This window comes from Rhinolophus ferrumequinum, chromosome 12, assembly GCF_004115265.2.
Source record: "Rhinolophus ferrumequinum isolate MPI-CBG mRhiFer1 chromosome 12, mRhiFer1_v1.p, whole genome shotgun sequence".
Classification (NCBI taxonomy): Eukaryota; Metazoa; Chordata; class Mammalia; order Chiroptera; family Rhinolophidae; genus Rhinolophus; species Rhinolophus ferrumequinum.
In genome coordinates, this window is record NC_046295.1 from 78669880 (window position 1) to 78683908 (window position 14029).

General features: G+C 56.9%; 1 protein-coding gene across 1 annotated transcript in view; it reads left to right on the top strand.

Moving 5' to 3' along the window:
- HMCN2 (hemicentin 2) overlaps positions 1–12759 on the top strand; it is a 138053-nt gene extending 125294 nt beyond the window's left edge. The window contains exons 87-96 of the mRNA XM_033123909.1: positions 1975–2124; positions 3629–3766; positions 3866–3987; positions 4339–4576; positions 5685–5747; positions 8161–8289; positions 8777–9097; positions 9808–9927; positions 10765–10891; positions 11925–12759. Of these exons, the coding sequence (XP_032979800.1) occupies positions 1975–2124; positions 3629–3766; positions 3866–3987; positions 4339–4576; positions 5685–5747; positions 8161–8289; positions 8777–9097; positions 9808–9927; positions 10765–10891; positions 11925–12270 (1754 nt within the window). The 3' untranslated portion in view covers positions 12271–12759. The remainder of the gene's footprint in view (positions 1–1974; positions 2125–3628; positions 3767–3865; positions 3988–4338; positions 4577–5684; positions 5748–8160; positions 8290–8776; positions 9098–9807; positions 9928–10764; positions 10892–11924) is intronic.
- The last annotated feature ends 1270 nt before the right edge of the window (positions 12760–14029 follow it).

Here is a 14029-nt window from a genome sequence, read left to right on the forward strand (position 1 = left end):
TCTGGAGGCTGGAAATCTAAGATCAAGGTGTTGACAGGGCCGGTTCCTTCTGAGGTCTGTGATAGGGAATCTATTCCATGCTTCGCCCCTAGCTTTTGGTGGTTTGCTGTTTGGTGTTCCTTGGCTCACAAAGTCGTCACTCATCCCTGTCTTCATGTTCATGTGGCTTCCCTGTGTGCATGTGTGTGTCCAAGCCCCCCCCTTTTTAGGACACCCATCACATTAGCTTAGGGCCCACCCTCCTGACATCACGTTAACTTAGTTACCTCTGTACAGACCCAATCTTCAAACAAGGTCATATTCTGTGGTCCAGGGGTTAGCAATTCTGCATCTCTTTTTAGAGGGACACCCCTAAAAACATTAGCAGCCTTCTTACTTTTTAAATGGAAACAATTATTTTTTTACTTCATGTATGTTAATTGTAGAAAGGCCAGATCATTTAGAAAAATCGGTGAAGAAAAAGTAAGTATCAATTATTCCCCATGATTCAATTATCAGAAATAGCTTTGGCAATTATGATTTGTGGTATATCTTTCTCCACTTTTTTTTATTTGAGTATAAAGAGGTATACATTTTTCTCTTTACAAATGAGATCGAATTTATAGGCTGTCTTTACAATCGGCCACTCTTACTAACTCTGTCTCAGACAACATTCCATGACAATAAACCTAGTCCGTACTTCTTTAATGGTTTCCTATTGCTCTATAGGAACATTTTTAAAACTTAATTGTTGGATTTGTTAAATATGCAACAGGGTTTTTTTCCAGTTCCCCCTCCAAAACCACGCTGTAGCACATATCTTCGTGTGCTGGCCTGAATATTGCTGTAGGGTACATTCCTTCCAGGTGCGTTGCCAGGTAGAAGGTGTGTAAAGGTTTTGAGGCCCCCTAACTATGGACTTATCTCTCTCCCTCCTTTACCTTCAGTCTTGGTGGTGGGGCATCCTGACCTGGTGGGAGACAAGTCACCCCATGTCTGACAAAGTCAACAGTGGCTTGTCATTCCTGGCCTCCAATTTTTTGTCCCCTTCTTAAGTTGCCAGGGGCCATGCTGCTGCCTTCTTATCTGCAGCTCCCAATTCCTTTCTCATCCCTTTATTACAAAGCCAGGAGTAGGTTCAGTGGCCTTTTCCTGTCCCTGCCATAAACCCAGAGCATCAGATATTGACAAGAGACATCCCAGATGGGCATCAAATTTCATCACCCCCCAGTTATGGGCTGCAGGAAATGACATTGCTTCCTGGAATCCAAAATTACCCAGCCCCCTGATTTACCCATTTAGGGTCCTGGCAGTACAATGTTCTATGTTATTTTTCTTAACAGATCCCGGGCAGTTTGTTGCTAATTTCCCCTGAGAGCCAGTGAACGGAGAGGCAGGCTAGCTTCTGTCTCTCGCCCCCTGGAATGCCATCTGTCCAAATGAGACAGCTGGCCCATTAGCCAGAGGAAGCACCCCCCCAAGCCCATGCCCTCCATTTGATTAGTGCCCAAGAGCATGTGCTTGCAGACTGCCTGGCGGCGCCTGGAAATCCAGCCCACCCCAGCCAGGACAGCTGCAGGGCGGCGGGACCCAGGGCCACTGCTGGAAAGGGGGTCGTTCAGGTGGTGGCATTCAATTCCTGGCTTGGTGCCCTGCCCCTCAACCCTCGTCCCCCCAGCAGTCCCTGCCATCATGGGCTCCTGGTGTCTTAGAACCCAACGGGTTTTTGGCGTACCTGTGATCCCACCTCTTTGTTTTATAGATAAGCCAACTCAAGTGTGGCTTGGGGGCCTGACTCACCCAACTTTCCAAGAAGGCGATGGCAGGGCCAGAATTAGAAGCTGGTGCCATCACCCATTAGCTGTGTGCCCTTGGGCAAGTTACTTCACCTCTCTGAGCCTCAGATTACTGCTTTGTGAAATGGGTAACAGTACCTGCTTATACTGAGGGCACGGAGGTGGATAGTATCGCTATTGTTCTCTTCCTTCCTCCCAGAGGAGCCCCGGGGGGGCCGGGGTAGCGTGATTGGGGTCATCAATGGCCAGGAACTTGGCATGGCCACCCTCAATACCAGTGTGCAACAGGAGGCACGTTCTGGGGTCACCACCATCAAAAGCAGCATCAGCCACATCCCTGCGAGTGTGGGTAAGTGGATCTGAGTCTCCTGTCTCTGGAGACCCTCCGACCCGTGCTAGAGCCAGGAGGAGACAAAACCTGTGTTCTGAGGCTTGCTCCTGGCCTGATTCCCAGAGGAAATCCAACTGCCTCTAAGAGCAAAGTCCAAGCCAAAGTGAATTCGGGGACAGGCCACTTCCTCCCCACCCCACACCCCCCAACAAAGCAAAATGACTGCATTGAAAATCAGACCAAGAGCATGTGAAATGATCAAACCGTGTGAATGCAGGTCAGGTCATGAACTTGAAGCCACAGACTGCTATGGGAGGTTTTCTTCCACCGTTAGAAAAGTGAAGGCATCACCAGTAATGATTAAGGGATGTGGGCACGAGGGGACTAAAGGGAGAGTCAGAGAGAGTGAAATGAGCTGGAAGGCCCAGAGAACAAAGAAATGTCCACTTGCAGACAGATTCACAAAATAGCATGTCCTAAGCAAATGGAATGTTCTGGAGGGATGTTGCAGACCCTGTCGTAATGGACCCGGCTGCCTCGCCGTTCCCAGGGCACCCTGCTTCCTTTCGTGGGGGTCCAGAGCAGGGAGAGGGCAGTGCTGACAGGGTCTTTCCTAAAAGCAGCTCCTCCAAGGCTGCCCTGGACCACAAACCTGTGTGAACAGTGTGGGGTCTTTGGCTGGGGTTGGGGGGGTCACTCAGTGCTGGCTGTCAGCAGAGAGTGAATGAAGCAAGATGCTGCCCAGATGTGGCCGCCTCCTCCAGCTGCAGGAGCTAAAGCCGTGGAGAAATGTCTGGGCCCCAAACCAGGTGGGCCAGGCTGTGTCTAGTGGAAACAGGCACGGAGAGGTTGAGAAGGTTCTGCTCCCATGTGTGGGGCCCAGCTGGCTCCCCTGAACCTCAGTTCTCTGACATCTCTCTTCCAAGAGCCCGCAGTTGAGCTGAGAAGCTCAACTGTCAGGACCCCAAGTGAGTGGGGTTTCCCTTTCCCTAGTCCAATGCCCCACCCACTCCAGGAGGAGGGCTGGGCATTGTGGGACATTCTGAAAAATCCATGTCCAAGGCAACTTGGGGTTCTTTATTTCAAAGTCAGTGGTTTAGAACAATCCTCCTTCTCCCACGCTCTTCTGGAAGGGGTCTGCAAGGCAGGAGACTTGGTTAATTTTCAACTCGGTCCAGCATGAGTGTATAGTGACAGTCTTTGCATCCCAGGCTCTGTAGTGGCCCAGTAGCCCTCAATGTTTGTGGAATTGAGTTGAATATCAACAAGTTACATGCATTTCTTTGTATAAACATATTCTGCTAATTTTCACGACTCCTCCAAGAAGTAGATACTGGTCTTTACCACTTCGCAGGTTCTGATCCAATAGCTGGTCCAGGTAATCTCGGCACTGAGTATGGGTGAGGAGGGAAGGGGCTGAGCTCTCCTGGGGGTAACAGGGAGCCACAGAAGGACCTTCAGCAGGAGACTGGCTGCCTCAGCATCCGGCCCTCACCTGGCCTCTGTGCCCCGCCCTATCCAGGGCCTCTGATGCGGGTGCTCGTGGTCACCATCGCCCCAATCTACTGGGCGCTGGCCGGAGAGAGTGGAGACGCCTTGAACGGCTACTCGCTGACGGGTGGCAGCTTCCGGCAGGAGTCACACATGGAGTTTGCCACAGGTGAGTGGGGTCTCCCCCAAGGTGGGCCAGGTGGAGCGGGGCCTGAGCCCAGGGCCTGTCCCTGGTGGTGACTCCAGGCTGGACGGGGATGGATTGCAGGGGAGCTGCTCACGATGACCCAGGTGGCCCGGGGCCTGGATGCCAATGGCCTCCTGCTCCTCGACGTGGTGATCAATGGCGTCGTCCCCGAGAGCCTAGCTGATGCAGATCTCCAAGTGCAGGTGTGGGGTGAGCCCTGGGGTGACAGAGAATGGGACATCCTGCCCACAGCGATTCCTTAGGAGCCAGGCCCACTTTCCTTCCTGGCACCCCAGCCGGGGCTGGGGCAGGCTTGTCCTTGGACATAGGGGAGAATTAATGGGAAGATCCTCTGGGCCCAGCCTCTCGGGGACACGTGTCATCCCCACTCAATAGGTGAGAACGCCAAAGGGCAGTGACCCGTCCAAGGCCGCCCAGCTGGTTGGAGGAAGAGCTGAGAGGCCCACCAGGTCTCCCCCAGCATCCTATGGGGGGGTGAGGGTCCCAAGTCCCAGGTCACTTGGAAGTTGACATCCCAGATGTTCTTCCTCTAGGATTTCCAGGAGCACTATGTGCAGACGGGCCCCGGCCGGCTCTTTGTGGGCTGCACGCAGCGCTTCCTGCAAGACAGCCTGCCGGTGTCCCTGCACTGCAACCACAGCATCCAGTACGACGCGGCCCGCGGCCCCCAGCCCCAGCTGGTGCAGCACCTGCGGGCCTCCACGATCAGCTCGGCCTTCGACCCCGAGGCTGAGGCCCTGCGCTTCCAGCTCACCACAGCCCTGCAAGCCGGTGAGGGCCCCGTCCTGTCTCCACCCCCTACTGCCCCCACTGAAAGCCCAGGTGACAGCCCACCCCTGCATCCCCTGATCATGGATCAGAGACTTGGGACTGAGACAGCTCACCTCCTTGCTCCCATCCATGCATCCATACCCCAAGTGGGACATGGCTGTTTGGGCCACTCCTCTTCAAACCCTCCAGAGCTTTTCCGCAGATTCCCAAAGGGAGGTTCAACCCCTGTCCCCCAGGCTTCAAGACGACTCATACCCCACCCTCTTCCCAAGGTTGCCTGCACCAGAGCCCCCACCTAGGGGGATGGCAGCCACTCTTGGAACCCCTGGAGACTCGCATGAACAAGCCATATATTCTCAACCAATGGGTGCTAAAAATATGCCTGTTACTGTTATTTGAGGTGCCAACATGTTTTTAACATTGAACATGGGACAGTGGTAAAAGCACAGCTTTGCAGTCAGGCAGACCCTGGTTCAAACCCGGCCGCCCCACTTCCTGGCCGTGAGACCTTGGGGGCAAAGCCCTGGCCCTCTCGAGCCTCCATGTGCCCACCTGACATGGCATGGCCTGGCTTGCAGGGTGTTATGAGTAGGGTGCTGTCTCTGAAACGCTCACCCTGCACCCAGTGACTGCTTTATTAAGGGTGCCATCCTTCCGATAATTCAGGCAGTCTGACTACCTTCCCGTCTCCAGAACAGTCTGCCCCCACCCCGGCTTGGGCTTGCTGCCCCCGTCAGATGCCCTCACTTACCCATAGCTGGTGGCCACGTTTACTTCTCTGGATCCTCAGGAGCACCGTTTTACATGTGTGGTCCCCCTGCTTTGTACTTGTCACTATGATTGCTCCTGTCTACCATCCATGGTCTGGCTAGCCCCCCATGAGCACCTCATGGCGTGACCCCCAGCCAAGGCCTCTGACACACTGGGCTGGGTGGGAATGGACTCACTGACTCACTGGGCACCAGCCAGGCTCAGGACAGGGACTGCGCACCTGGCGGAGGGGACCTCAGCCTGGCCAAGCTGGCGGGAGGGGGCGATGAGCCTGGGTGATGGCCAGGGCCGTTCTTCGTCCCCGGGCGTCTTAGGGCCTGTCTTCTTTGCCTTGCAGAAGAGAATGAAGGTAGCTGCCCGGAAGGCTTTGAGCTGGATGCCCAGGAAGAGTTTTGTGTGGGTGAGCACCCTCTCCCCACCCTGGCATAGACAAGGGAGTCCTCTCAGCCTGGGATGGACGAGCTGTCAGGCCAGCTGGCAGGGTCCTGTGCGTGCAGACCACCAGCTCTCCCCACCCCCCATACAGGGACCAGTGCTCGGGCGGCTCGGCCCCTGTTCCCACTCCTGCCATAACACACCTGGCCGCTTCTCCTGCTCCTGTCCAGCTGGCTTTGCCATGGCCGGGGACGACAAGAACTGCAGAGGTGGGGGGGGAGGCCAGTGGAGGGGACACATTGGGCCTGGCCCAGGTGTGTGCAGGACCCTGGATGAGGGGCATACACTCAGGGAACGGTCTGTTCCTGAGGGCACTGGATGCCAGCCTGGGGGTTCCCATGCCCTGTTCCCACTGGGAACTTCCTGTTATGAGGGCCACAGACGGGAAAGGTCAAGTGCTGAGGGGTGATGGGGACCTCCAAAGACATACACGTGACCATCGTGTACTCATGGCACGCGTAGCCGCCGAGCCCAGGCACGGCCTCAGAAGCTTGCCCTACGCTCAGCGACCATTTCTAGTCAACTGGCTGGAAGTGAGCTGACACCCATCTGCCCCGCTGGTCTACACGTCCCCTCAGTGGAGTTGCTAGACAAGAAATCTGACCCTGGGACACTGTCCGGATACTGACCACCCCTCGCCGTCAGCGTCCCTCCACTCCCACCAGTGGGACCTGGTGCTGCCACGTCTCTGTTGGGAGCCCATGGGTCACTGTCTGCAACCTCACATTAGATACCACCCTCGGCTCCCTTGGGGTGGACTCTGTGTTTCTAGGGGTCCCGAGATGGTGGACAGAGCTAGCAGGAGGGGTAGGCCCTAGGGACAAAACCTGTGTGGGGAGGCTGGGCCAGAGTCAGGTGGTGAGGGCGCCTGGGGCATGCATTCATGTAGCCCCTGTTCCCGTCGTCCCCAGATGTGGACGAGCGTGCCTGGGATATGGCATTTGCCCAATGGGACAGCACTGTGTGAACCTGTGTGGGTCCCGTCGCTGCCTCCCTGACTGTGGGCCTGGCTTTCGAGTGGCCACTGATGGGGCTGGTTGTGAAGGTGACAAGGGCACAGTGTGGGGTTGCCCAGACTCCTGGGAACCCAGCTGTTGGCAGGATTCAGCAGAGGGGGTGCTGTGTGTCACTAGGACGCTAGGCCTTCAGGGAAATGGGCACTCTCTTGACAGAAGGAGTGCAGTGAGGCCAGGGAGAGAACCTGCGCTGGCCTCAAGAGGTCTGAGCCCTGGTGGCCTGGCTGCTGGCAGCTTAGTCCCTCTGACAAGGGTCTCCTTTCTGGGCCTCAGGCTTGGCATCTGTCCGATGCAGGTGGACCAGGTCAGGGATGGCAACCATATGCTACACCTGCCACTTCTCTTGTTTCCCCTCCTGGGTGGTGGCCCAGCCTAGAGACAGCCCCTGAATCCTTCTCAACACAGTTTCTCCAGCAGCCACTGTGAATCAGTTGCAGCTGACCTGTGAGATGAAATCTACGTGTTTCCCTGAAAATAAGACCTAGCCAGACCATCAGCTCTAATGCATGTTTTGGAGCAAAAATTAATGTAAGACCCAGTCTTATTTTACTATAAGACCAGGTCTTATAATATAATATAATATAATATAATATAATATAATATAATATAATATAATATAATATAATATAATATAATTGTGGGTCTTATATTAATTTTTGCTCCAAAAGACGCATTAGAGCTGCTTGTCTGGCTAGGTCTTATTTTCGGGGAAACACAGTAGGTGCCACCCTGGATGGGTGACCTGTAGGGTCCTTCCTGCTCCGATATTCTATGGTTTCACAATCGTGGGTCTTCCTGATTCCTCCGAGAGAAGCCATGCGTGGTGGGGGGAAGCATTGTGGCACTTGAGCTCAGAACAGGCAGTCATCCTGCTTTAGTGGCTGCAGGGCCCTCAGAGCCTCCTGACTCTAGGGCTCTCCCGCCTGCTGCCCTCCTTCTCTCCTCCCTTCCATCTTCATTGGTTTTTTTTAGCTCTTCCCATGTACCTGGCTCCTAGACACTTTACATGCGGGACCCAATTTCCTCACCACAACCCCATGAAAAGACCCCATCCTGACCCCTCTTTACAGATGAGGAAACTGAGGCTGAGAGATAGAGTTACTTGCTCAAGGACCAAGAGATATGGCAGAGCTCGGTCCATACCCGGGACTCTACCTCCAAAGCCCCTTCCTTCTTTTGAACCCAAAACGTTTTTACCCTGCAAAGCTGGTAGAATTGGGGTGGGGGTGGCAAACATTGGCATTCCACCTGGTGGCACTGACGTCGGAGAAGGGGGCAGGATGAGGCTCAGAGGTGGAGAGGCACCTTGGGGGAGGGGCTCTGAGCTCAGCCCTGCCCCTGCCCATGCCCCTGTCTCCCCAGATGTGGATGAGTGTCTGGAGCAGTTGGATGAATGTCACTACAACCAGATCTGTGAGAATACCCCAGGCGGGCACCACTGCGGCTGCCCCAGGGGGTACTGGAGCCAGGGCCCCAGCCTGCCCTGCCTAGGTATGGGGGCACCCACCCCTAGTTGGGACCCTAGCCAGCACCCCTGGCTCAGGGGCAGGGAGTGTTTACGACAAGGACAATATTCTGTGAATAAGCAAAGGGCAGCCAGCGCTGACTGCGTGCTCACCATGGGCCTGGATCCATGCTCTGCCCGCTCCAAACCTCGCCTCTCCCCTGCAAGGTCAACTTCCAAAGGAGCCCAAAAGGAGGGTGGGGAGAAGTGGGTGGGTCTCAGAGAAGCTTAGGAGGTAGGATGAGCCCCACTAGGACCCTGAAGGGAGGGGTCTGAGGGACAGCTGAAGTCTGGGATGAGGCTCAGAGCTGGCTTGGGGGCGGGGGTGAGGCCTCTTTGAGCAATAGAGGCTGGAGTGGGAGAGGAGGCTGGGCTGTGCCAGGAGAGGGACGGCTTGGAGGCAGCTGGATTCTGGGGAAGGCCAGCCAGCTGCAGCAAGCCCTCGACATGCGGCCTGGCCCCTGCTCCTTCCAGATATTAACGAGTGCCTGCAGCTGCCCAGGCCCTGCGCCTACCAATGCCACAACCTCCAGGGCAGCTACCGCTGTCTGTGCCCGCCTGGCCACACCCTCCTCCGAGATGGCAAGGCCTGTACCCCGCTGGAGCAGAGAGGACCAAATATGACCACTGTCAGCCACCAGGGCCCCTTGGTGCCTTGGTTACGGCCCCGCGCCCCCATCCCCAATGGCTCCTACCACGCCTGGGTCTCCCTCCGACCGGGCGCCAGAGCGCTGAGCAGCATGGGCCGGGCCTGGTGCCCCACTGGCTTCATCCGGCAGAACGGAGTCTGCACGGGTAAGGCTGAGCCCCCACCGACCCACTGGGGACACATCCCACTATGTTGTCTCGGGCTCCTGGGCTGTGTATGTGGGCCCCGCGCTCGGTGTTCAGACATCCGGGGCTCGCAGGCAGGGTGAGCGCTGTTTCCTTGCTACACGGAGTCTTGGAGCCCTGGCTGTGCTAATGGGCAAGGGGCTTCCAAGAGGGGGATGGAGTGTTTTCCAAACCACTTGACTTCAGGACACTGCCCAGAGGTGAAGCAGGAGAGAGGGAGATTTTCAGGAGGGAAGGAGTCTGTTCCAGATTGACATGAGACGGAACAGAGACTGGTGGGGACGGGGCCGATGGGCCAGGGACAGACTCCAGACCCTGTGGACAGCCCTCTGGCTGCAGAGAGGTGAAGGGGCAATGGGCCCAGGGGCCCACATGCTTCAGCGTTCCCGCCTGGACAGCGCGCTCTGTGCTGGGAGCAGGGTCTCCTCCAGGGCCTTGGTGAATGTGAAGTGAGCAGGGCGGAGCTCCCTACTCTCTCCAAGCCCTGGGACTCTCCTGACCCCCAAATCTAAGGTTGAGTGGGGCAGGGCAGGAAGAAGGGGTGGCTCCCTCAAATCAGGGACTTCCTGGGCCTGTCCTGAGCCCCACGGGCAGGCATCTGGCCACCGGCGCCTGTGACTCAGATGTATCTCTGTCTCCATCACCCCCTCCCCCACTAATGCCGGGGCCAGACCTGGACGAGTGCCGCGTGCAGAGCCTGTGCCAGCATGCCTGCCGAAACACCAAGGGCAGCTACCAGTGCCTCTGCCCCACCGGCTACCGCCTCCTCCCCAGTGGGAAGAACTGCCAGGGTAAGCTGCGCATACACTGGAGGGGCCAGGGCAGGGCTTTGTGGGCAGTGGCATCCCTCACCCAGTCCCGTCTCTCCAGGCGTTTCTCCACCATCTCCTGTGAGGGAGGGGCAGGAAGATGAGCTCAGAGGGGTTAAGTAACCCCCCCAACCCCCCCCACACACACACACCCGTGCCCATAGTCAGACTGGGCCCCGCATTCCAAGCAGGAGCTAAGAGATTGCGTGGGCAGTCTCTGAAAGCTCTAGGGCTTGACCGTCGCTCTGCTGTGTGTCCCTGGGCAACTTACTTCACCTCTGTGAGCCTCAGCCCCCTGGTGAAATGCAGTTAACACAGTTCTCCCCTAAACCGCCGGCCCTGACGTGTGGGGAGGGTGGGCACAGAGCCAGCGCTCACAGCAAGGCGGCTGCCGTGGTAGTGAAGTGGGAATCAGGCCCGCCTTGCTCGTCTCCATCCCTCACTCTCTGCCGTGGGGGTCAGTGAATGTCCTCTGAAAAGAGTGGGCCATCCACTGGGGCAGACAAGGATGAGGGCATTCTGGCTCCAAGGGCAGCCCTCAGCTCTCCCAGGCTCTCCACCCAGCTCAGGCACAGAGGTCTCCAGCGGGCCCAACACCACGCCCTGGGGGGGGGGGTGCTAGGGGCCTGCTGGCTGGGCCATCACGGGTCAGGCTGGCTGGGGACAAGCGGAGAGGGGCTGCCCACCGCCCTGGTCCTCAGAAGGCATTTCTCTCCCACGTAATCCCACCGCCGTGCCTTCGCTGAGTCCCGCCTTCAGCCCGTCCCCTTTGCTCCATCTTTACATCCCCCCTTCTCTTCGCCAACCTCGCCCTCGCAGACATCAACGAGTGTGAGGAGGATGGCATCGAGTGTGGGCCCGGCCAGATGTGCTTCAACACCCGAGGCAGCTACCAGTGTGTGGATACACCGTGTCCTGCCACCTACCGGCAGGGCTCCAGCCCAGGGTAAGGGTGGAGTTGGGGCTGGGGGAGGGTGGCATGTTATCTTGGGGAGCTGGGCAGCTTACACTCTGGCTCGTGTGTCTCTGGACCCCTCCAGTCCATGTCGCAGGCAGAGGCCCTCCTAAGACCAGTGGGGCCCACTCTGCCATGTCCAGGCCAGGGCCTCGATGCCCACGGGCAGTGTGCCCTCATGAAGAGTACCTGCCCACAGCCACTTGGGTGTAAGCCTGCCTGGGCACTATGGTTTCCTGCACGGCGATAGGTCAGCATGATCATGGAGCATTGGGGGCCTAGAGAGGCCAGACCTGGGAGAGGATTGGGGTGTGGAAGGTGTACACATATGGGGACACATGAACACACACAAAACCCTGGACAGAGGAACACACACACAGATACATAAATGCCACCCAGAAACACACAGAACCCCAGGACTCAGACACACACAGACACATAAACAAGAAACACATTTCCACCGCACCACTCACTGTGGCTACAGACCCTCATAAAGATGCAGATGTGGGGACGTTGGCGTCCAGGAGCTAGGCCTGCAGGGGTTAGGGACGGTACCTGGGCCCTAGGCTTTGCGGTGGGGTGGGGGTGGGGAGCCCTCGCAACGCTGAGCATGTGTCTTTGAGCCCCCTTTTCTCTTCTCCCCCACCCCCCCCCACACAGCGTGGGCAAATCCAGAGCAGGTGACTCAGCCCTAAGGTTCTGGGGGCACCTGGAGGGCTCCAGGTTTTATGCTTCCTTGCGTGTGCTCACTGTCCTGGGGTTGGGCTGGGGAAGGCTGCTGTGGGGATCTGCTCCGATAGGAAAGTGCATGTCTGTGGCTTCTTTGGGCCTCTGGCTTCTTTAGGCCTTCTTTGCTGATCTCTAAAATGGGCTAACAGCAGCGCTTGTAGAGAAGGCATTTGGGGGTGCTAGGAGACAGAGGCGGGTGGGAGAACTGCGGGGGCTGGGGGGGGGAATTCCGGTTTCTGCCACGCGGGGCAGCGCGGGATGGCAACCCGAGTTGGTGCATCTGTCCCTCCTGCAGGACGTGCTTCCGGCGCTGCTCGCAGGACTGCAGCGCGGGCGGTCCCTCCACGCTGCAGTACAAGCTGCTGCCGCTGCCCCTGGGCGTGCGCGCCCACCACGACGTGGCCCGCCTGGCTGCCTTCTCCGAGGCCGGCGTACCCACCAACCACACCAAACTCAGCGTGCTGGAGCCTGACCCACGCAGCCCGTTCGCTCTGCGGCCTCTGCGCGCGGGCCAAGGCGCGGTCTATACCCGCCGCGCGCTCACCCGCGCCGGCCTCTACCGGCTCACTGTGCGCGCCATGGCGCCGCGCCACCAAAGTGTCTTCGTCCTGCTCATCTCCGTGTCCCCCTACCCCTACTGAGAGGCAAGGTCATTGGCAGCAGCTTTTGGGCCAGCGACCTGGGGGGGGGGGGGAGGGCGGGTCGGAAAGGAGCCGAACTAACCCTTCACCGCCCAGGCCAGGCTGCTGATGGGACAGGGTTGCCCTTGCTTACGCCACCTGCTATGGCAAGGGACGTCATCTTCTCCCACCTCCGTGCGTCATCCGGACTTCAGCAAACACGACTCTGCGCGTAGCCTTGACCCTACTCCCCCTACTCCCTGTGGGCAGGTGACAAAGGCTGCCCATAGGTGGCAAAGCCGGCAGGCACCGCTGGGAAGAAGCCTGCATGTCTGACCAGCTCCTCCAGGCTTGCTCCAAGCCCCAGAGGGACCTGGGCTGGGACACAGAGTCCCAGGACACCCAAGGGGAGGGGCAGACCCTGTAGGGACAGCAGGAGCTGCCACCTGCCCACACCTGCTCTATCATCCTGGACCCGGTGTGTGTATGTATACCATAAAAACGTTTCTTTTAACCAGCTCGATTTTCTTCGTCCAATTCTTTGCTTTGGTAAGGAGGAGCTGTAGCTGGGACATCACCCCCCCAACCCCCCCACCCTCCCCCACCCCCCACCCCCCACACCCCGACCCCACCCCAGTGGTTCACGAGCACTGGAGTAGGGGACAAGCAGTCTGGCTTCGTGTGAGTAGGGTGGCCCAGGTACCTCTCTGGGCTCAATTTCTTCATCCAAAAATATGAATATGACAATAGCACCCCCCCCATAGAGTCTTGGGGAGAATTAAATGAGAATGAAATGCATTACATCAATAGCAATACATAGTAGCAAAGGTCATTCTTAATTAAGAATAATTCTTAATTGTTTTTAATGAATTAATTAAATTCAGTCATTTATTCATCCCCCAAAGATTTATTAAGTCCTACTTATGTGCCAGGCAGTGAACAGAAAATCCCGTGCTCTGGACCTCACATCCTCATAGCAAAGTGTTATAAACAGAAAAGGAAGAGTGAAATGTGTACCTGTCAGTTAGTGAGGGGTTCAAGGGAGAAAAATCAAGTGGGGAAGGTGGGGAGCAGGGGTTAGGGGCCTTTTTTAAAAAAAGATTTTTATTAAAATACAGCTAACATACAATATTAGTTTCAGGTATACATCATAATTATTCAACAGTACCCACCTGGCACTATACAGTTATTACATTATTGATTATATTCCCTATGCTAAAGAAGTGATCACCGTAATAAGTCCAGCAATTATCTGAAACTGTACCACTCTATCGCAATATAATTGGGGCCGAGTTTTAGTAGGCCAGTCACGGGGGCCTCATGAAAAGAGACCTGAAGAAAGTGAGGGAGAATCCATGCAGACATCTGAACGAAGAGTTCCCTTCCCGGCAGAGGAAACAGCAAATACCAGGGCCCTCTGGTAGGAGGGTGCTTTGGGGAGAGGGAGGGTGGCGGGGGCAGGTGGAGCTGTGGGAGTGGGGGGAACGGGGAAGCGGGGAAGGGGGAAGAAGAGGGAGGTGTGATCAGAAAGGTAAGCGAGTTGGGGCAGATCTTGTGGGCCTTTGGCTTTGCCGGAAGTGAGCTGGGGAGGGACAAGATTAGAACATCTCCATGAGTGCTGGCATGTCATCAGGGTGCTGGGACAGGGTCCGAGTCTCGGACTCAGCAGAAGCCCAGCACTGCTTTTCCCACTCCTCTGGTCCCTGCCCTCCTGGGCTGGCAGCAGCCCTGCCTCAGCGACTGACGGCCCTCTTGCCAGTTGCCCCTGGACACAGCCTCT